The 20,784-nt window shown below is 43.5% G+C and overlaps 1 protein-coding gene across 2 annotated transcripts in view; it reads left to right on the top strand.

Moving 5' to 3' along the window:
- The first annotated feature begins 6,138 nt into the window (after window positions 1–6,138).
- Prkg2 (protein kinase cGMP-dependent 2) overlaps window positions 6,139–20,784 on the top strand; it is a 103,768-nt gene continuing 89,122 nt past the window's right edge. Inside the window, exons 1-2 of one of the 2 annotated variants that reach the window (XM_006975369.4) lie at window positions 6,139–6,383; window positions 18,169–18,642. In XM_006975369.4, the coding sequence (XP_006975431.1) occupies window positions 18,182–18,642 (461 nt within the window). In that variant the 5' untranslated portion in view covers window positions 6,139–6,383; window positions 18,169–18,181. The remainder of the gene's footprint in view (window positions 6,384–18,168; window positions 18,643–20,784) is intronic. The other variant, XM_006975370.4, reaches the window with a different exon arrangement.

Genomic DNA, 20,784 nt, shown 5'->3' with positions numbered 1-20,784 from the left:
TGGTTTCAATTTTCTACTAACTTTGCCTTTTCAATATCTGATCTGTTATTTCCAAGTGTTGTCTGGCATATATTCATGAAAGGTGTACATATTTATCTTCTCAGAGGTAGACACTGAGACTCCCTATTCTTCTAACAAATATAACAAAAGAAGCTGTAATAGTGGGCAACTCTGTTTTGGCCCCTTATGGACCTGAGCGAAACGTTCCCTAGGATATACAGCATGTCTAGAAGCAGAACTGGTAGCAAGTTGTGCATATTTTAATTTGAATAAGTTCTAGCTCTCTAAAATGGTTTTTACCAGTCTGATCTTCTCTCATCAGCTAAGAATTTAGGACTTTGAGAAAAGGGTTTATAACTAGCTTGTTTCTCTAGCCCTCTGTTGTCTAGAAATAAAGAGAATATGAGAAGTAGACTTCCTCCAGGATGGGTAAGGTTAGGACTAAGTACCAAGAGTGTGAATAATGTACTACGTGTTAACTGTTCAGGACCTGAATAAAAACAGAAAGTAAGTAAAGGTTCAAGGAACTAGATGTCCCTATAAGATCAGAAATACACAAAGGGAAGATAACTGAGTAAGTAGGCATAAAGGATGAAAGGTTGTAGTTACAGAGTGGAAGAGTCTCTTGGCCTGTGTTCCTGAGAAAATAGAATGCAAAGAACCCACACTTACTACCAAGACTTTATGCAAGGGGATTACTCATGGGCAGCAGGAGGGAGGGAGCAAATGGAAGCAAAAAAGTAGCACAGGGTGGTTCATAACCAAATTGACCACAGCCTCTCTGCAACAAAGTTGGTTGCTGAGTCATGGAAGAGCTGCCAGAGGTGAAGAACCACTGAGTCTTAGAACAGCTCTTGGGTGGGCAGACAGGCCAACAATTTATCTGTTGTCTTCATCCTGGCTCCTTCCCATCAGTGGTCAAGGTCAACTCCACAAGGCATGGGCTCCACTGTATTTCTGGGATGTGTTTGGGTCCCCTCCAGCCAGCATCAAGGGCAGACAGAACTCCTGTGAGTTCACACAGGTCAGTCCATGGGGCTGGAGTTACTGAGAATTCCTCAACAATGAGTGTTACAGAAGTTGTTTTAGTGTGGACCTCAGTTCCAGGGATGTTGAATTAAATGGCAATATTAGTCTCAGCATTACAACCATGGAGATAGCATGAGCCACCACCAATGCTATTGTGGCTGAGAAGCAGAGCCCAAGGCCCCAATCATGGAGGGAGATAGGTCCAGGCTGATACGGGGTGTACATATGCTATCAGAATCAGTCATTTCAGTCACAAGTCCAAGTATGACTGTGGAAGTGGATGGCTGAAGCTGGGTGAGATGTATGTTAGGTATGAGATTATTTATGGGAAAACTGAAGGGTTGAGAGGCCAAGGTATTTGATATGTGGTCATCTGAAACAATGCACACTGGTGGGATGCCAGACACTATGGGCCTGATGCAGAGAGTGTGCACAGGCATGTTAGCTACTTTTTGGTTGCTGTGACTAAAATATCTGAAGGAAACTACTTGAAGAAGAGGAAAGATTTTTTTGGGGGGGCAGGGGCTCAGCTTGGGTGGAGTTGTTTGAATGCTCCATGTGCTTGGGTAAAACTCACTGAGGTAGGAATACATGGCAGAGGCAGTTCTTCACTTCCTGTACAGAATGTAAGAAGGATCCAGGGACAAGGTCCCCACTCCCCAAGGACCCACCTTCAGTCACCTAATTTTTCAAGCTACATTTTACCTTCTGAAGTTTCCAAAACCTCTCCAAATAGCACCATTAGTCTAGAGCCAATCATATCCAAACAACTGTGTTATTTAATAAGTACTCACAACTAGGAAAAAAATCACTCTTTAATAAAAATCAATGCAGATAAAACCAACCAACTAAATTAATTTATAGTTTGGTACTTTGTAGGAAAATTGACTATCTCTTGACTTCTGATTGGGTGGAGTGTTAACTTTTAAATGAAGTAATTATCATTCCAACCCATTGTCTTTATTTCATAAGGAAAATCAAGAACATTCTCCATATTCTATAGAATCTGAGAAGAATACGTTTAATTATCTTGGGTGATTTGTGACTGTAGGAGTCAGAGTCACGGCATGTTAGAAGAGATAAAGCAAAGGAGAAGTACATGGTGGTCATGTCCTTAGGTGTTTACAGTCTACCAGAGAGGGACAAACATAGATTGACAGTGGTAATACAAAGCAGAAAATGATACATGCCATGAAAAGGGCTGAGATGAAATGTGTTTCGGGGGGGGGGGTTGTCTGAAGGAAGACCAGATGTCTACAAGCAATAATTTATTATAGGAAGAGGACAGGGCCCTGGGATCTTTCAGACTGGACAGAAATTGAGGTAGGAAAAGGAGGAGATGAGCATGGTCCAGACAAAGGCCAGTTTAGGTAGGGGATACAGGAAGGTTCTAGTTGCCACCTAGTGAGGCAGGAAAATGTTCAGATGTGCCTGTAATTTATGCCTATGAAGCTCACCCTCCTTCTCACTGGGATCAGAGGGGAATCCTAAGCAAGTGAGAGGCCTTGTTATGTTCAGGCTGGAATGAAGCAATGGTCCCAGCGCTGGGCTTGGAAGAGTATATGACATTAGAAATAGTAATACTTCATTCCCAAGGAGGAAGCAGAGACTATATATATATATATATATATATATATATATATATATATATTGGTTTCTTTCATGTCTTTGATATCTTGGTGAAAAACAAATCACAGGAAGGAGTTTAATTGTTAAAATTATTTTTTTTATAAAATGAAGAGGCTTGAACTAGGTTGTTATAGAATTTTAAGGATCAATCCCACAAAGTCCCTGTTTTCAACTCTAGTAGGAGAGGTGGGTAAGTCTGAAACTTGGAACATCATCTTGCTGTGGTGTCAGAGAGCACCACTGTGCTGCGGTCATGGGCATCCCCCTGCTGTGGTGTCAGAGAGCACCACTGTGCTGCAGTCATGGGCATCAAGGAGGCATTGGATGGTGGTGTGGGCAGCCCAGACGTCCTATAGCACAGAAACTGGTGGAACCCATTGCCCAGCTATTTTATCATGCCAAGTGATGTTGGAACCCAAACACCAAAGCACCAAAGGCACCTGATAGCTTTCCGAGATTAGGAATTCACAAAACCAGAAGAAAGAAGACACAGTGGCCAAAACAGTTACAGGCTACACCTGAGCTTTGACATCATGAGGATACCTATTCGCTTGTGACTAGGTTTAAGAGAGGTCAGGGGAGCCAAGTGTAGCTGAGTCACATCCAAGAGGAGAAGACTTAGGCATTAACACGTATTATTTTTGTATTCAAAGACCAAAGGCACACCTCAGAAGGAGCTTAGAGGCAAGCTGCATCCCTCTGTCAAAGGCAGAGACAAGGCAAGTGATGATGACGTTTCACTCTCCGAGGAGACTGAAGAGGTCAAGATGATTAGCTTGTCAACTCATTGACGACTTGCTTCTTGAGGACCTCCTGCCTGGGGCCGTGAACAGTGTGAGTGAAAAAGGACACAAGCCTCTACCTGTCATGAAGGTCATACTTCATACCAGGGGATTCCCTCTGCCAGCAGGTGCTTCTTCCTCACCTCCAACCGATTCTTACTCACCTCAAGTTTAAATGACGTTATTGTTCCTCAGTGAAATGTCTCTGAGCTCCTCTAGCAGACCCGACATTGCCTACTCAGTATCATTGCCACCTCCTCCTCTTTTTCTTTCTTTCTTTCTTTTTTTTTCAGTCATCCAATTTGAGACTGCAGTCCTGAAGATTTCTCGGGCTAATCCTGAAGAGCTCAAGTCAAACAACCAAAGTAACACGCCACTATTCCCGGCTTCTGGAGCTGGGCACATGACCCAGTTTTGAGAAAGGGAAGGTGAGAAGAAGTCTCATTGGAACTTTCTGAGAGAGACTGTCCTGTTCTTGAAAAAGACACTGTGTTGCCTTCTGGCAGGGTCAGAATTGCGTAACTAGAGAGTCTCCAGTCCAGAAGCCATGGGTGCGGCAGTTCTGAGGCCAAAGCTGCCATGCTAGGGATAGCAGCAGAATAACGGAAACAGTTCACAACCCTCCCTGGAATCACTCAGTCGCTGAATTGACCAACTCCAGCCTCTTGACCTTGGGACTTCTTGCTGCATGAAACAATAAATGTCCTTATCATTTCAGACATTTTACTTAGGTTATTTATTAATAGTGGCAGACTCACATGAGGACCTCATATTCCCATTCTTTTCTTTCACAGTATTTATCACATATACAGTTACGTGTTTGATGTTTGTGTCTCCCACTGGATTATAGACTCTAAATTGACAGGGTAAGTTCATTTTGTTCGCCGTTGAATTTCTAGGAGTAAGTACCTGGAGTGAGTCCGGGAGTGAGTCCGGGTCTGCTTAAAGCACTCAGAGAAAGAATGTGTGAGAGCCTCAACTTCTAAAGCATTAGTGTTCCTCCTTCCCTCTGCTCTTTCTTCTTCATTGTCCTCCCTCCCCCACCCCTCCCCTCCCCACCCCTCCTCTCCCCTCCCCTCCCCTCCCCCTCCCTACCCCCTTCCTGATCCCAGGATTGCTTGTTTTTCTTCTCTGCTCTCCGTGAAGCTGACCTGAAAGAAGACTACCTGGTTGCTAGGAGAGCACCCAGGTTCCTCTTCAGCTCTAGTTCTCCACCTCTGTCTGTACCCCAATAGTGGTTTCCAAGCTTTTACCTCAATGAGGTAAAAGAACTTCCTTGTTTCATGGTTGACCTAGTGCCACACACACACTAGACCCAGAGCGTTCATGAAACGCATTTACTCCTACTATGTTTCCTGTATTCTTTAGAAATGGCAGCTTCGGCTCAATGTCTCAAGTCTGACTTAAAATCCTTTCTTACCATAATTTACTCCTGACTTAATTATTTTCCCATAGATTTCCCCTTCTCTTTGGAATTCTTCATCCTCATCTTCTCTGGTTAGGGGGTATTGGAGGCCAGAAAAAAAAATAATAATGGACAGACGTGTGAAAAAGTACCTGGGCTTATTTTTTCCCCAGTTAGCAGAAAAAACAAACAACCGTTTTTTCCTCCTCTGGAACTTAATGGCCCCATTCAACAAGTGTACACGGGCCTCATTCTATGTGGGTTTATGTATGTAATAGTGCATGCTGGAGTTACAGGAGACCCACAGCCTCCTGGTGGTTGACACTCCCAGGGAGTCGGGTTCTAACATTCTCTGGATACAAATCGAAGAATAGACCCTCACTGTACTGTCCACTCCGCAGAGAAACTGCCCTTGTCCTTGTGAATGTGCCAGGACGTTCCTCTGGGAGAAGGAAGAAAGGGGGACTCGCTGCAGCGGACTCTCAGAACATTAGAGCACAGCGTACTGGTACTGCGGTGGGTGAGTATATCTATTTATATTTAGAGAACTATAATGCACGCCTCGGGATGCTGTACCTAAAAGGCCACAGGAGAGTATTAAATTACCTGCTTGAATAACCAAGAAAGCTCCGTGCTAATAAAGCCTTACAGATTTTAGGAAGTATACTCTCTGTCCCTTGAAACTCGGTTCAGCCACTGTCCCCAGCATGCATCACGTACAACGGGGCAGACTAGAAGCGAGGTCAGACTCCAGAGTGCTGGAAGAGTGTGCGGCTAAGCAACCCCTGGGTCACGTGTCTTCTAGAAGGGCACCACTGTGACACCAGAGAGCATGTCCAGGATGTGTGCGTGCAGATTTGCGCTCTGGATAAGGAAGGTAGAATAGGGAGAGCCAGCCAGTGAGCGAGAGAGCAAGAGCCTGCAGTAGAGGAGGCTGGAGGCACAGGGGTGGAGAGGGAAGGCGATGATGAATACCCCCCTCAACTTTCCTCTCCCTCGGCCCACACACTTGAAATAGAAATAATAACACAACCAACCACCCGCTTGCATCCACGATGTTATCGCCCTACTTAAGTTGCCTCCTCACTCCGGAGGTTCGAGGTATAAAGTGCAGACTGCTGCAGGCTGGCTCCGGAGTACAGGTTCGCGCCGGCGCCGGTGACCCCACCTTCAAGGAAGCGGGCTCCGGGCTCTCCCACGCCACGCCAGGCTGACCCCCGCCCTCCTCCGTCCCTCCTCTCCGCCTAGCTCCCTCCTCCCTCCCGGGCGTCTCCTTCTCGCAGCGGCCCCCGCAGACCAGCGAGGCGGCGGCAGCACCCACGTCGCCGCAGCTCCTGCCCGCAGCGCGCTCGCCTCGTCCCCGGCTCCCACGCAGCGCGAGCCGAGCGGCGGCGCCAGCAGCCCGGACCCCGCACCGTGCGCACGGTGCGGCGGGGCAGAGCTGAGCTGAGCCGGGCTGGGGCCGCAGGAGGGCGGCGTGGTGGAGGACGCTGAGACGCTGGACGAGCTGCGCACCTGGAAAGTTACGCGGCGGCCTGGTGAGGCTGGGGGGCTCGGGCACCCGGGAGGCGCGCGGAGAGGGACGGCATGGGGACAAGAGGGTACTACTGGCCGTGCATTGCGCGGTGTGCGCTTCTCCCACACCCAGCCGGTCTCGCATGCTGTTTGCATGTGGACATGTAGACGCGTAGTGTTCTCTCCGTGTGGCGCCGGTGGCTCTGTACAGCGGTTGGGTTTAGAGCACAGTGTGTCTGCACCATCCTTGAGTTCTGCTGGGGCTGGGGTCTCAGGGCTGCTGTCGCGGTGTGCCAGCCAGGCTTTGTTCTCCAAGGTCTGGATAGCTGATTGGGGATACAGGACTCCTGCAAGGACTTTTACAAGTGCCTGTAAACTTATTTGGGTGTCCTGTCACTCAGCACCCTGGGGCGCTTTCACGTCTTTGCATATTCTGGTGAAGAAGGAAAGAGAGCAAACAAACGCTAAGAAACCAGCCACCTTGGAGAGGAGAGAAAAAGAAATGGGTTTCAGCTGAAGGATGAGAACTGAGCGCATAGGCAGAACAGGGGAAGCCAGGGGCTGAGAACAGAACCAGCTCAGGGGACCCTTTGAAGGGGTGACTCCTTGCCTTCTGCGCTTTCTTATTTCCAAAGTTCTGTAGGAAAGAGGGAATTTTTCTTAAACAGAGTGCAACATCCACCTGCTCCCTGCCACACCCCCATACACACAAAAGCCTTAGAAACCGTTTCTCGTCATTGCAAGTTTCTATTTAGCTCAAGAAGGCGATCATCCCACAGAATATACAACAGCTGTTGCTCATGTTCCTGTCGTGTTTCGCACGCCAGGGTAATGAGGTGATGGGGTGAAGAATCTCTTTGGAGAATGAGACTGTTCTCGGCATCGCTACATGACATAGCTAAGAATAAACGACTTGCAAGGATGATGCCTGTGGACCCACTTTTAACAGTCCTTGACTCCAGGCCTCTGAGTTCACAGGAGAGAGATGAGAACTCATTTCACAGGGAAAGAAGATATGTGCTGCCCGATTGGTGCCCAAGCCCCGGAGACTTGTATTGTCTGATTCCTCCGTGTTATTTTCCAGTTCTCTCCTCTTCTCCTCTGTTTTCATTTTCTCTAGCTTCCTTGGCTCACTATCCTGGGCTTATAAGTACTCTTACTTCTACTATTGTAAACATTCTTTGCATGCTCCATTGATACCATCCCGAAGTCCCAATTCTTGGCATCAGCTCTTTCTGTGGTACCTTTTAAATGAGGTTCTAGCGTCACTCTTCTGAAATGGCTAACCTCTGTGCTTTCCTCTCTGATCTCATTTCTTTTGATGCATCTGGGATTTGAGCTACAGCCTGCTGGCCACTTGAAATTTTTATCTCCATGGTGTCTATCAGACTTCTCTTATTCCTACAGTTTTTTTCCTTATCCTTATCCAACCCAAAATGCGTTGCTTCTCCTTCTCTTCTCCCACAAATTATATTTTCGCAGGTATGACGTATGTCCACACTCGACAATGTAAGTAATGCTTTCTTATCTCCCTCCGTGGTCTCATCTAGTCATGTGAATTCAAGTCTTACCTCTGTAGAACTGACCTGAGGTTTTCCTTCTTTGCATCTGGGGTAGGCGTCCCCATCTTGTTGGCCCACGGGCATCTCAAGCTCAGTACACCTCTTGTTTCCATAAGGCTCCTTCTGCATGCCTCCTCTCTCCGGTCTGTGTCATGGAGGACCCCTGTAGATGGTGCTCCATGGAACACGTCTCACCGGGCAAATGAGTGACACAGAATGGAAGCACCACCTTCCTCCAACCTGTCCAAGATCAAAACACTGGGACTGACATGCAATTAGAGGCTCCACCCCAAATTTGACTCTCAGTCACCTCTGTTTTTTTTTGAGATTAAAATGTAGTCATAACAGTTCTTCCTTCCCTTTCCTCCCTCCCAAATCTGCCATATATCGCTCCTGCTCTCCTTCAAATTCATGGCCTCATTTTTCATCGTTATTGTATGATATACATATCTAGACAGATACAGATATAGATAGATACATCTCCTATTTGGCCCATGTAATGTTGCTTGTATGTGTGTTTACTTGTGTGTGTATTTTCAGGGCTGGCCACTTGGCGCTGGATGACCGATTGGTGTGCTCTTCCCTGGGGAGGACCCCCTCTCCTGCTCCCAGCTCTCCTCAGTTGCCTACAGTTCTCTGTGGAGGTGTCCCTCCTCACTTTAACACGTACCTTCTTACCACAGCTCTACTCTGCTTTCCAATCTAGTTCTTAGATTTCAGTGCTACTGTTTCTTATGTGATCACAAACCCCAGGGACCTTCTTCCATTTCCATTGATTTGTCCACTACTGCTACAAGTCTTTGTTTCTTCCTGCCAATTTGTTTTTCCAGCCCTTATTTATTACTGCTTACTGCGCTCCTGGGCTTGAAATCTACACAAGCCTCTCCTTTTGAGCATGTACAAAATTAAACCGGTACTCTGTCTCCCAGTTCTGCCCCTCATTTTGGCTAATGGCATCAGCTCTCATCCAGTTGCCACAGGTGACCATGCAGTCTTGATTCTCTTTCTCCCCGCCATTGCTTGAATTCCATTGGCTAGAACATCCTGGCTTGTGCATACCAGTTCACATTTCTGTGATTATTGTTTATATGCTGTGTAGCATGGCTGCCCCACCAAAAGGGATGAATGGAATGCTACTAAACCTTTTAGTATCTAGGATAGTTAGTATTCATAAAATTCATGATGTAAATTCTGCTGGGGGTGGGTTCGTCCACAGGTTGCTGGTAGTGGCTGATAGTTTGGTATGACAAACTCATATGGTTGTGAGTGGAGAGGAAAGCAGTCTCAACATCGAGATGCTGTGGATAGATAAAACTGAGCCTGTTGGCCACTGTCACAGGGCAGGTGGAAATAGGCTTTTAATTGTGGCCCTCTGAGGAGAGTCAGCTGTTTGTCATGAGGTCACTGCTGTTTGGGTTGCTTCAGGGAGAAGAAGCAGGGATTTCCGTATTTAGTGATGGTTAATTATTTTCTAAAAGAGCTCTGGAGAGACCAGTAAATGGTAGCCATACAGATACACATCAGTTTCATATAATCTTAGAATTTTATCTAAGGGAGCCAGTACAATCCCCTCCTCCAATTTCAAGCTAAACTACCAATATGATGATAATAATAATAAAAAAAAATCTACTCTGTTTTTCATGATTTATTGAAGGAAAGGAAATTGCAGTTACCTGTAACCATCCCTCCTGTGAAATCCTCTGTAGGAATGTTTTCCTCCTCCCAGTTGCTATGGAGATAGTCTGTATTTTCTCTAGTTTAAGAAGTTTGAGTCATTAGAATAGGTTTGAGACTCTGGGCTGGCTTTAATCTCATAAGCGCATCTCACTTGGACTGGTGTAGCTGCCTTTGTCTCCCTCTCCTGAGGTTCCTTCTCTTGGTTCCACAGTTATTCCAGGAGCATTGTCTTCTAAAGGACAGCTATGACTACACAGCTTGAAAAAGAACTTGGCTTGCATTAAAACCCAGATACCATAATAAGGCTTGTGCATTTTTGGGTTCTTACTCCAGTATATTCCTTTTTTTAAGCCTTATTACTCATTACTTTTCTTCCACCCATCCTGCATCCAGCCCATTTCTTCAGTGAGTTGGGCTTTGGGTTTTCTTGCATTTAGTTCATAGTAAGTCTTCTGTTTTCTAATGAAGAGACTCTCTACTTCCCGGCAGTTCTCGGGCCATAGAAAAGTACAGTAACTCCGTCCCACCCCCATCAGTTTCCTTTGTTCTGAACAACCTCGAAAATAGGTTTCCTTTTATTTTTGACATTTATTTTTATGTATGTGCATATGTATCTGCATGCATATGTGCCATATGTGTGTGGTGCCCACAGAGGCCAGGAGAGGGTGTCAGAGCCTCTGGAGCTGGAGTTACAGTCGGTTTTGAGTTGTTCTGTGTGGGTGTTGGGTACTGAAGTCTGGTCTTTGGGACGTGCAGCAAGGTCTGTTAACCTCTGGGTCGTCTCTCTAGTCGCTGTTCTAAATGTCTTGCAGCAGTGTGATATATTAGTTGCAATTGATGAGCTGACATGGATATATTACTAGCTAAAGCCCATCAGTTATAATTGGGTTTATCCTTTGTATTGTATATCCCATGAGTTGGGACAAGTGTGCAATAACATGTATCTTTCTCCCCTGCTCTCCAGAACTCTTGGTAGATACTCATCTTTTCACTGTCTGTACTCCTCCTGTTTCCCATAATGCTGTACAATTGGACTCATAGAGAACGTAGGTTCTTCCAGTTGACTGCTTCACTTAGTAATATTCTTTTAAAGTTCCCCTGTGTCTTCTCATGGATTACTACTACTTCTTATTCTTGAATAATGTTCTGTTAAATAGATGGACTGCAGTTTCTTTGTTAACCAACAGAAGGACATGATTGCTTCCAAATTGCAACCTTTATGAATAAAGCTAAAGGTGTTGAGGAAGCCATGTGACTCATATTGAATAAACACGGGAAGCATGATTAACTTAGTGACAGATGACCACTCTGTCTTCCAAGGTGCCGTATCACCTCACATGCCCTCTGGTGACCCCAACCTTCCTGCTGGTCCATATCCCGTCATCTCTGTGCTGTGGACGGTCATCACTGTGTTTGGTATCTCACTGTTGGGTCAGTTTCAATTTATCTACCCACAGATGACTGTGTCTTCTCCTGTTCTTCTTTGCTGTCTATAAGTCTTGGATGAGGTGTCTTTTCAGGTTTTTGCCATTTTCAGGTTTGTCTAAAATGTTGTGTGTGGAGAACACCCCTTTCATTTGCTTTCTCCCAGACCATTTCACTTTCTTCTTTTGCAGAGTTTTAGCAACGGATAAACTTAACAATTTCTCCTTTTATAAGTTACTTGTGGCCTTTTATTTTAAAAGTTACCACTGAATCCAAGATCACCTAGACTTTCTTCTGTAATACCCTCTAGGTTTTATAATTTTGTGTCCTATGTTTAGGCCTGTGATCTACCCTGGAGTTAAATTTTGTAAAAGATCTCTCTGCTTATATGATTTCATTCTTTCCCTGCATGTAGGTGTTGGGTGCCCGTTCTCCATGGGCTTCACTTTGCTTTCTTCAAGGGTCAGTTGACTGCACAGTTCTGGGATGCTGTATTCCAGTGATCTACTTGGCTATGATTTCACTAGGGCCCTCACAGCTGCTTTCCTCTTCATACCCTCACAATGTTTGCAGCTTTGTAGTGAGCACAATGTGGGGTAAAGTCAGGTCTCTGATTGTTCTCCTTTGATTTTTTGCCTAATTTGGTATCATTTTTGATCAATGCATTATTTTGATTGACATAAGTCATTTCCTATTGGTGAAATTATTAAGGCTACTCCACGTAGTTAGAAGGGAGGTTTATTTAGTGCTATAACTTACAAATAAAGGGATAGGTAGGTTGCAGGGTCTGGGGAAGATGCAGTGCAGTCCGTCGGTGTTCTCTGGAGAACTCTACTCGGTCTAGCTTCAGCGTCCAGGGTCCAGCAACCGAGAGAGCAGCGCCTCCAGATCTCGGGTCTTCAGGGTCCTCTCTTGGCCCTGCCTTGTAGGCGTGACAGTTACTGAAGCCTCAATGGGGGTTGGAATTTCCAGATCAAGGTTGGAATGGCTACCCACTACATCTCCTCCTTTTGTCTAAATAAGAAGGTTCTAACTTAATACAAGACTATATACAAGGAAAGGTTATCAAATATTGTCCAGAGGTAAAAGAGGGTTAATGACCTAGATAAGATGGAACTACAACCAATGCGAACAATATTAAGCAAGAAACACATACTAAAATCCAGAGAAGTCTAGAGTGTAGGTAAATGGCATGTTACAAAGATCATTCCAAAAGGTGTACTATCCTAAAGAACCTGAATCTAATACTTAATATGTTCTATCTAAGATTATATATATATATATATATATATATATATATATATATATATATATGAAGTTGTAACTATAACTGCTAGTCTTCAATCCCATCAAAGACCTGGAAGGAATATAATGGTACCTGAGAAATGGAAGATGGATGCAAGCAACTTTTGGGAATCTTGCAAGAGTAGACAGAGACAGCTGGCAGCCTGGACAGTCACCTAATGTTTCTCAGCATTGTTGGTGCATTCAAATTGGCTACAGGCCTAGAGTATCTGACAGACCATTTTCAGAAGCAGGAATTCTGAAAGACCATCTTACCCTGTCTTGGCAGAGTACAGTGGTCGCTTTCCTTGTGTCCCGCTTGTCCAGAAGGACAGCACTCGTATTGTCAGCAGTTGAGGCAAGGGCAGTTCTTTACCCAATAGGCCATTTTGTGCCAAGAAGACAAACTTCCAACTGGAAATGTCTTAGAAGCCCAACATTCTCTCGGGATCAAATTGGTGTTGCCAGGAGCAATTGTGTCTCACGTCAACAGAATTCTAAGTTATTTCAATGCCATATTCTCTAGGTCTATGAAGTGTTTGAAGATTACCTGTCCATCCAACCTATGTATCTGTAAATCTGGATAACCTAACTAACATAACTATAGAGATGACAAGCATAGGTGACTATAAATCTATAAGTCTTATCTACTGAAATAACCTAAGGACTAAAGCTTCATGTAAATAAGGTAAACAGTCTATAAGCAAATGACTTCAAAATTGTGACAATACACAAGATATTTATAACAGAGGTAGGAATGTATAGTGCAATACACAATATGACAATAAACTTAAATATATATCAATATACAGAATATCCTAAACAGAAGTAGAACATACATACAGTATGACAGATATAAATTTACATTTGTATCAATATACAAATATTTCAAATAAGAGTAGAAATACATATACAGAACAAATATAGTTCTGTATTTCTATCAATATACAAATTATCTTCAGCAGGAATATAAAAATAGTTTACATTTGTATCAATATGTAAGGATCCATAACAGTGCAAATTACAGTGCAAATTGTCTAAATTTTACTAAAATTGTTTACTAGTATATACAATAATCTACCATAATATCTTATACCTATCCATTCCATTTCTTCTTTTCCCTTTTTTAAAAGGAGAATACTGAGTTTAATATTTTCTTCCACCCTCAACCCTATAACCATCATCCATAACCCTGAGAAATATGAAACCTTAGGGAGAAGGGGCATTGTTTTCTTAGAATTGCTTCCAGCTGTTTTTTGGGGGTGATGGTATCTCTGTTGGGTACCGTGAGAAAGCTCAGATAGTTGAATCTCAGTTAGACTAACTGTAGATTCTGCAGCAAGTTTCAGAGTAATGGATAAGATTGTCTGAAATTCTAGCAAGAAGTGTAGTATGATGATGATTACCATGGCATCATTCTGGATTGGGTAGAGTTGTTGTTGTTGGGGCCCCATCTTCCTTCTGGAGACTTCAGAGATTGCTATTGGAAAAACTTATTTTTTTATCAAAATGGAAAGTTTGGATTTAAAGAGGACATAATATGTAAGAAAAGATTCTGAGAAATCAAGAGCAAGCATGGAGAGAATTAGAATCTTGAAGACAATGGTGCCTTTTTATTGGTTTCCTTCTGTCCCACACCAGAGGGCTCTTCTGATATGGAACTGAAGAATCTCTCAACCTTTTCTTTTAGCAATATGCTTGGGTTGGTTCAGTAACTATTTAGTATTTATTCAGTCATAATGCCATACACTAGGAGCAGTGCTAAATTCTCTAAGTCATATGATCCTCTAAGAATTCTAAATAATATGCAAATTGTTATATCTATTTGTCTGTCTGTCTGTCTATGTGTCAATCTGTCTTTTCTGCTCTTATCACTGAAGCCTAGTAGCTGTTCTGGGGACACAGGAAAACTGATCAAAAGTATTGAGACAGGAACTCTGGCTCTGTATCCTTAGCCAGCATTATACCACCATCTCCCATATTTATAGAAATGCTTGCAACCACCCTCCTCTCCCCCTCCCTCCCTCTGTATTTCCTGCCCGTGTGTGTGTGTGTGTGTGTGTGTGTGTGTGTGTGTGTGTGTGTGTGTGTGTCTGTGTGTCTGTGTGTCTGTATCTGTGTGTCTGTGTTCAGTATCTGTTCATGTGGATGAATTTCTATCAGGCTCTAGGTGGGTAAAGAGTACATCACATATTATCTAGATCAGAGCCAAGATTTTGTTTTTAAACTTCTCTAGGACTGAAGGAAAAAACAAATTTTGGCTGTACTGACTGCAAGGTGTGAACCAGCCTGAAAGTCCTTCCCAGTCCCTTTGCCCTTCTGTGAGTAGCTTCTTCTGCACAAAGAGAATTAAGATAATGAAGGAAACTATGGTATTCTCCTCTCCTCTTGCTAAGTGCCAAGACTTAATCTCCTCTCTCTCCTACCTGACTCTGAAGTGTATTCCCTCTCTAGTGACTAATACTATGCCTTCAAAGATAACTCAATGAATCTTTTTGATTTAAGAATTTCACTTCAGCATATAAGAATAAATAGAAGTTATGCTAAGGAGTTGCCAAGTTTAAGGAGATCTGGACATTCTGGATAGGACTTTGTGTCACCATTCAAACTGTTTTCTCATCTCCAATTCTTTGGCATGTTTAGTTTGTTTATTTATTTGTTTGTTCCACAATGGTTTCTTTTCTCAACAGAACTTAAAGCCCAGAAAGAGTAAGGTTTCTCTCCCACAAGGAAATATTTGCATCTTTAAAGACCTTTTGCTTTCAAGGCATCTGGTTCCTTAGACTTCTGCTTCACGTAGAAATGAAACTGTGTTTTCCTCCTATAGAGATGTATGAGCCCATCTCTAGTCCCATATTGCTAAAAGGGAGACAGGGCAGGTTGCTTCCTCTTCTCAAGTAGCCTGAGTCCTTTGCTCCTGTTAAATTGGGCTTTTATCGCTAAAGTCATTTCTTATTACATCATGCACTGTCCTTTAATGTAAAAATGATTTTAATAACCTGTAGCTGCTAGATTGATGAAGCAACATCCTGCAGCTCAGTTCTCCTTGTGGCTAGCAATCCCTATTTGAGAAATCACTTGCCTTAGTGACAGATAGGAAGCATGCACCGTGAATCTAATCAGGTTTTATGTGGCTGGAGGCTTGAAACCTTGCTGAGGGGCAGCAGAACTTACACAGGTGGAGTAAGAACTCACACTAGTCTTGAACGATTTAGTAACTTGTGCAGTTCAGTGAACTGAAAGAGAAGTTAGCTGCTGTCATTTCTCCCCATTCTAGGAATTCGAAATAGCTCACAGGATTAATACAGCTTCTCAAGTGACTTCAGTCAAACAGAGGGTGGTGTTTGGGGCGATTTAACACTCCCTACTGAATTGTGCTTCAGGTTTGTATGACGTTTGGATCAGTACAGATTTTGCTCTGTTTACAGAACGGAAATGATTCTAGATCTTTTCATACTTAGGGTGTTAGAACTCTGTTCACTTTTAAGTCAAAGTTCTAATCCATGAGACGATATGCCTTGATAGAGTACATGACACTTGGAGCTTAGTAAGCAATTGTTTTGTGAATACAGAGTGAGTCATTAGTTTAATATTACATTTAAATCTGCTTATGCTTGCTGAGTTCTCTATAAGACAATCCCTTTTCCTCCTTTCCTCTCCTTGTTCACAAAGTCTGCCTAGAAGATGGCTTAGGGATGCATGATAGAAACCTTTGGGAGTGCCTTTCAGAGTAGCATTCAAATGAATTCTCAAGTCTCTATCAACATCTTCTGAATGGATAATTATGGATACAAGTGTGTCTAGGCTCACTTCTTTAAATTCTCCTCTCCTCCATCTTTCTGTGTGAAGTTAATGGGTGTGAATAATAAACGGTGCTGGCTGAACAGAGGCTTGAGGGCTGTGCCTGCTCCATGTCTGCAGCCTGTGAAGGCAACTCCTCACAGGCTTGTGTTTATTAACGGTGGCTCCCAGCGAGAATCCTGTGAGGAGTGGCCCAGTGTTGAAAGATATTTCACTTCTTATTTCTGTCTCGGTCTTGGGCAGCCTGTGTTGGCTGGCAGCATCTGTTTAAAATTTGGAGACTGCCTTACATTTTTTCACCTAGCTAGCCTCTGTAGAGGCCACAATTAATCTGGTAGAAGTAATGAAATCAAGTCAAGATCTTGAAATCCGGAGAAGGAGCGGGGAAATACGTGTTTATAAACTTCGTTTTTGATCCTCTGTTCTGATTTTATAAAATCAGAAGTATTTCAGATGATTTTCACAGTTGCTGTCTGGTTCCCCAGACTATCCCATCCAAAACTGCAATGCTTGGTATGCCAAGAGTTAGGGTGGCATCTGCGGTACTTCAGTTGTGCAAATTTACTCAATAAGCTTATGACCTGCAGGTGATTTCCTTTTCAAATAATATTTTATTTTTTAAGTTTTAATTGTGTGTAGGCACCTGTGAGTGTGATGCTTATGGTGACCAACCAGAAGGGAGAACTGGATCTCTGAGAGCTGGAGTTACAGGTGGTTGTGGGCAGTTGACACTCTTAACTGCTAAACCATCTGTCCAGCCCTGACTTACTGTTTTTCAAAATCTACAATTATTTATGTGGAACTGCCTCAGTAAACCTAAACATGCCACTTACTTTCTATTGAAATAATAATATCAATGAACAAAACATTCTAGTGCCAGCTCTTTGAATGTATAATAAATGTTAAAAAAAATACATAGCTTTAGAACTTTAAAAAAATGACAGATCAACTAAAATTACCCCTTATAATCTCTAATCTCCCTCTAGCAACCCAAGACTCATTGGATTAGTGATAACTTTGGGGAATCAGTGAGGCTATGAGTGTGTGTTTACGCACAAGCATGCTCATGCTCGCACCTCCGTGTTCATGTGTAGTCAGGCCAGAAGTTGACGTTAAGGTGTCATTGTAAATTGACTTCTACCTTATATGGTCTCACTTGAACCTAGAGCTCACCAATTTGGCTAGTCTAGCTACCCAACTTGCTCCAGGTTTCTCCTGTCTCTGTATCCTGGGCACTAGGAATCCAGGCAGGCTGAGGTGCCCACCCAACATTCATGTGTTATTCCTCACACTTGTGTGGCACGTCCTTGACTCATTGAGCTGTCTTTTGAGCCCTGAAGATTTTCTTAATGAAGGAATAGAGCCTCACACCATGGGCCATCACTTTTTGCACCGCTACATTTGGGGACCTAAAGTGAAGGATGTAGAAGAAGCTTTACAGGGATGTTTTCTTCTCAGGGATCACAGTTCAAAAGTTTATAACAACTAGCACTGCCAGAGAGGCAACACTTGGGGGGGCGGGGGGGGGGCATGCAAGAACAAACTGCTAGTAAAGTGATACACAATCTGCCTCCGCTCTGTGAGGAGTGCAGGCGTGTTATTTCTACACCAAAGGGTGCTCTTTGCTGGAGCCGCAGTGGGAGGGGTGGGAGGGGTGGGAGGGGTGACATTTCCCAGCCTCGGTTGCTGTGGCTGCTCCTTTGCATGGACTCTCCGCCCTGCTGACATCCAAAGCACAGTCTTGTTGGATGCTTTTGACAGTTGTCCAGAGAGCAGGACCAAAGAGAACAGCAGGTGTCACAGGCCGGTTGAAGAAAACGCTCAGGTGTGATGCTTGTGCTGGTGAAAGAACAGGGAAGAGTGAACACAAATGCTAGCTGCTCTCTGTAGAGGGATAAAGGAACTCTGTCATTAGCTTTCTTTGTGCGACTGGAGGAGTTTATTGCTTATCAAAGGATGATGACTGCTGTGTGTCTGTTTATGAAGCAGACTGGAAAGGGGAGGGCCGTTAGGAAGTGGAACTCCACTTGCTCACTCCCAGTTCTGTGCCCTCCCTTAGGCTCCTGAGCAACATGGGAAATGGTTCGGTGAAACCCAAACATGCTAAGCATCCAGACGGGCAGCCAGGGAACCTCGGCACGGATGCCCTGCGGAGCAGAGTGGCAGAGCTGGAACGAGAGCTGAGGAGGAAGGATGCAGAGCTTCAGGAACGGGAGTACCACCTGAAGGAGCTGCGAGAGCAGCTGTCCAAGCAGACTGTGGCCATTGCGGAGCTCACAGAAGAGCTGCAGAGCAAGTGTATCCAGCTGAACAAGCTGCAGGATGTGATCCACGTGCAGGGAGGAATCCCACCGCAGGCCTCTCCTGACAAAGTGCCTTTGGAGGTTCACCGCAAGACCTCAGGGCTGGTCTCTCTCCACAGCAGGAGGGGGGCGAAGGCTGGAGTGTCTGCAGAGCCAACAACCCGAACCTATGACCTCAACAAACCCCCTGAGTTTTCCTTTGAGAAAGCAAGAGTCAGGAAGGACTCCAGGTAAGAAGTTTCTGTGCTCTGGTCATTCAAGTGGCCTACACAGTAGGGAAGACCAGAGAGATGGCCATGAAGCTTCCCAAATGGCCAAGGGCATGGCAACCTCAGTTGTGGGTATGGAGAACTTTGTGGAGTGGGTTTGTCCAGGAAATGTATCTCTTATTATGCAACCTTTTCTTCAAATCTGGAATTGCACTTTACCTGGAGGTTGAGGGATACAACCTCCAGAGACAGGTACAACTGAGGGGCCAAATTTAGTAGATACCATCTTTGTTCTCTTGACACTCCCAGAGGAGTAAAGATCATTTAGGAAAGGTGCACTTGTCTTCCTAAGGAAGCAGACTTAACGATGTACACAAAGCACAGTGGGGTTGAACAGGTACAGCAGAGCCAGCTTCCTAGGGGCTGGTCTGCAAGAGTCCTGAGAAAGGGCCATGATGGAAACTCAAAGGAGGATGACTTCATCCCTTCACTGCACAGTCCAGGCTGGGCGCTTAAAAGAAACAGACACAGACCTTGCCTTCTTGTGTGGAGAGACAGAGCACGCAGAGAGACAAATGAGGAGTGTGAGATTATTAATTGCAGTAAATGGCACAGTGACTGGAAGCAATGTTGTGGGTGGTGTCCAGGGAGTGAGGGGAAATGGTAAAAGAAGTGCCATTGTCAATGAAGGCCTGGCTGATGGATGAGGTGACCTTTAGCTCAGACATGAAGGACAAACACTGAGCAGAAATTAGGTGAAAAGAGCATTTCGGGTAAAGGGAACAAATGAAGTTAGAATTAATTTATAGAATTTGATCAATTTCCATTTAAATATTTCAGATCAACATGCAATAGCGGTGCATATTTATATGTGCAGTGTGATATTTCAACACATGTATACAATGTCCATTGATCAAATTGAAAATTTAGGGTTTCTATGTTCTTACCATGTATTATGTTGGGCACAAAATTTTGAATTTTTAAAAGAAAATGTAAGATTTTACCACTGCTTTCTTCTTAAGTGTATGTCAGTGAGCATATGTGGGTATGCTTCTGACTAAAGTTTGATTTCTTGATTAGGAGAAATTGATTAGAAAGATGAGTCATGGTCTCCTCTCTGCATTGTCTTTCAGTGAGTAAGTGCTTTTAATTGACATGAGGTTTTTGCCTTGGTAACGTCTCGGCTGAGCCTGTATCTCTGTGCAAGAGCTATGAAATTAAATCAAATTTTAATTTACTCACAGGCACAAGTAACATAAATCAAGATGAAACATCCAACTTAAACAAATAGCTGATTAATCTTGACAACAAAGTTATGAAGGGGGGTTTAATTCTTCAATTTGTTGACAGCAATTGAAACAGTGAATGATCAATAAATATTTGAAAGGAAAAATAGTCATATTGGATTATTAATCATATGATTCTGTAGGCGAAATAAATCTGATTAATATTAGACTTTAGTAGGGTTTTGTGAGGCCCAGCAATTTATTATTAGTTGATTTAGAAAGATCTTCTCTATTTATTTCTTTCAAAATAATAATTATTTTAGTGGTCTAGATTTATAGCTGTTATAAACATTCATATTTTTCAGAACTTGAATATTATTCACTATTCTTTTTGATAGACTATGTATTTTGACATATGGATGTTATGCATTGTGTCATTATGCACATACACACATATACATGTGGGCATGTGGGCATATGCAATAGATCATTTACTGTCATCCCCAAATCTTCTCAATCTGAATCTGGTTTTATATATGGGACAGTGTATGAGAATACTTAGTACTAATCCATCTTTGACTTTCTATCCATGTAAGCTACTCTCTCTCATCTTTAAACCAGGGGTTTGTTTAGTTGCTTTGTCCAAAGACTTGCACTCATCTTGAATCAAAACACTACTCCCCTAGAGCTGAACAATATGAGACAAACATATCCCTTTGAATTGTTTGGTTAGCTTAGTTATTACATGGCAAAGGAAACTGTTATTTATGCACTTTGACTTTCTAAGCTGAACCCCCATTATTTTTCTTCTGTGTTTAGTGAAGAGATCACTTGAAAGGCAGTGTGCCACTGAGTAAGGATTAGCAGTGAGCCTTCCCCCTCCCCCATGGCAAACCAGACAGCCACACATCTATGTGTAGGTCAGGAGGAAGAAAGG

Source organism: Peromyscus maniculatus, chromosome 10, assembly GCF_049852395.1.
Source record: "Peromyscus maniculatus bairdii isolate BWxNUB_F1_BW_parent chromosome 10, HU_Pman_BW_mat_3.1, whole genome shotgun sequence".
Classification (NCBI taxonomy): domain Eukaryota; kingdom Metazoa; phylum Chordata; class Mammalia; order Rodentia; family Cricetidae; genus Peromyscus; species Peromyscus maniculatus.
This window is presented reverse-complemented; position numbering and strand designations above follow the sequence as displayed.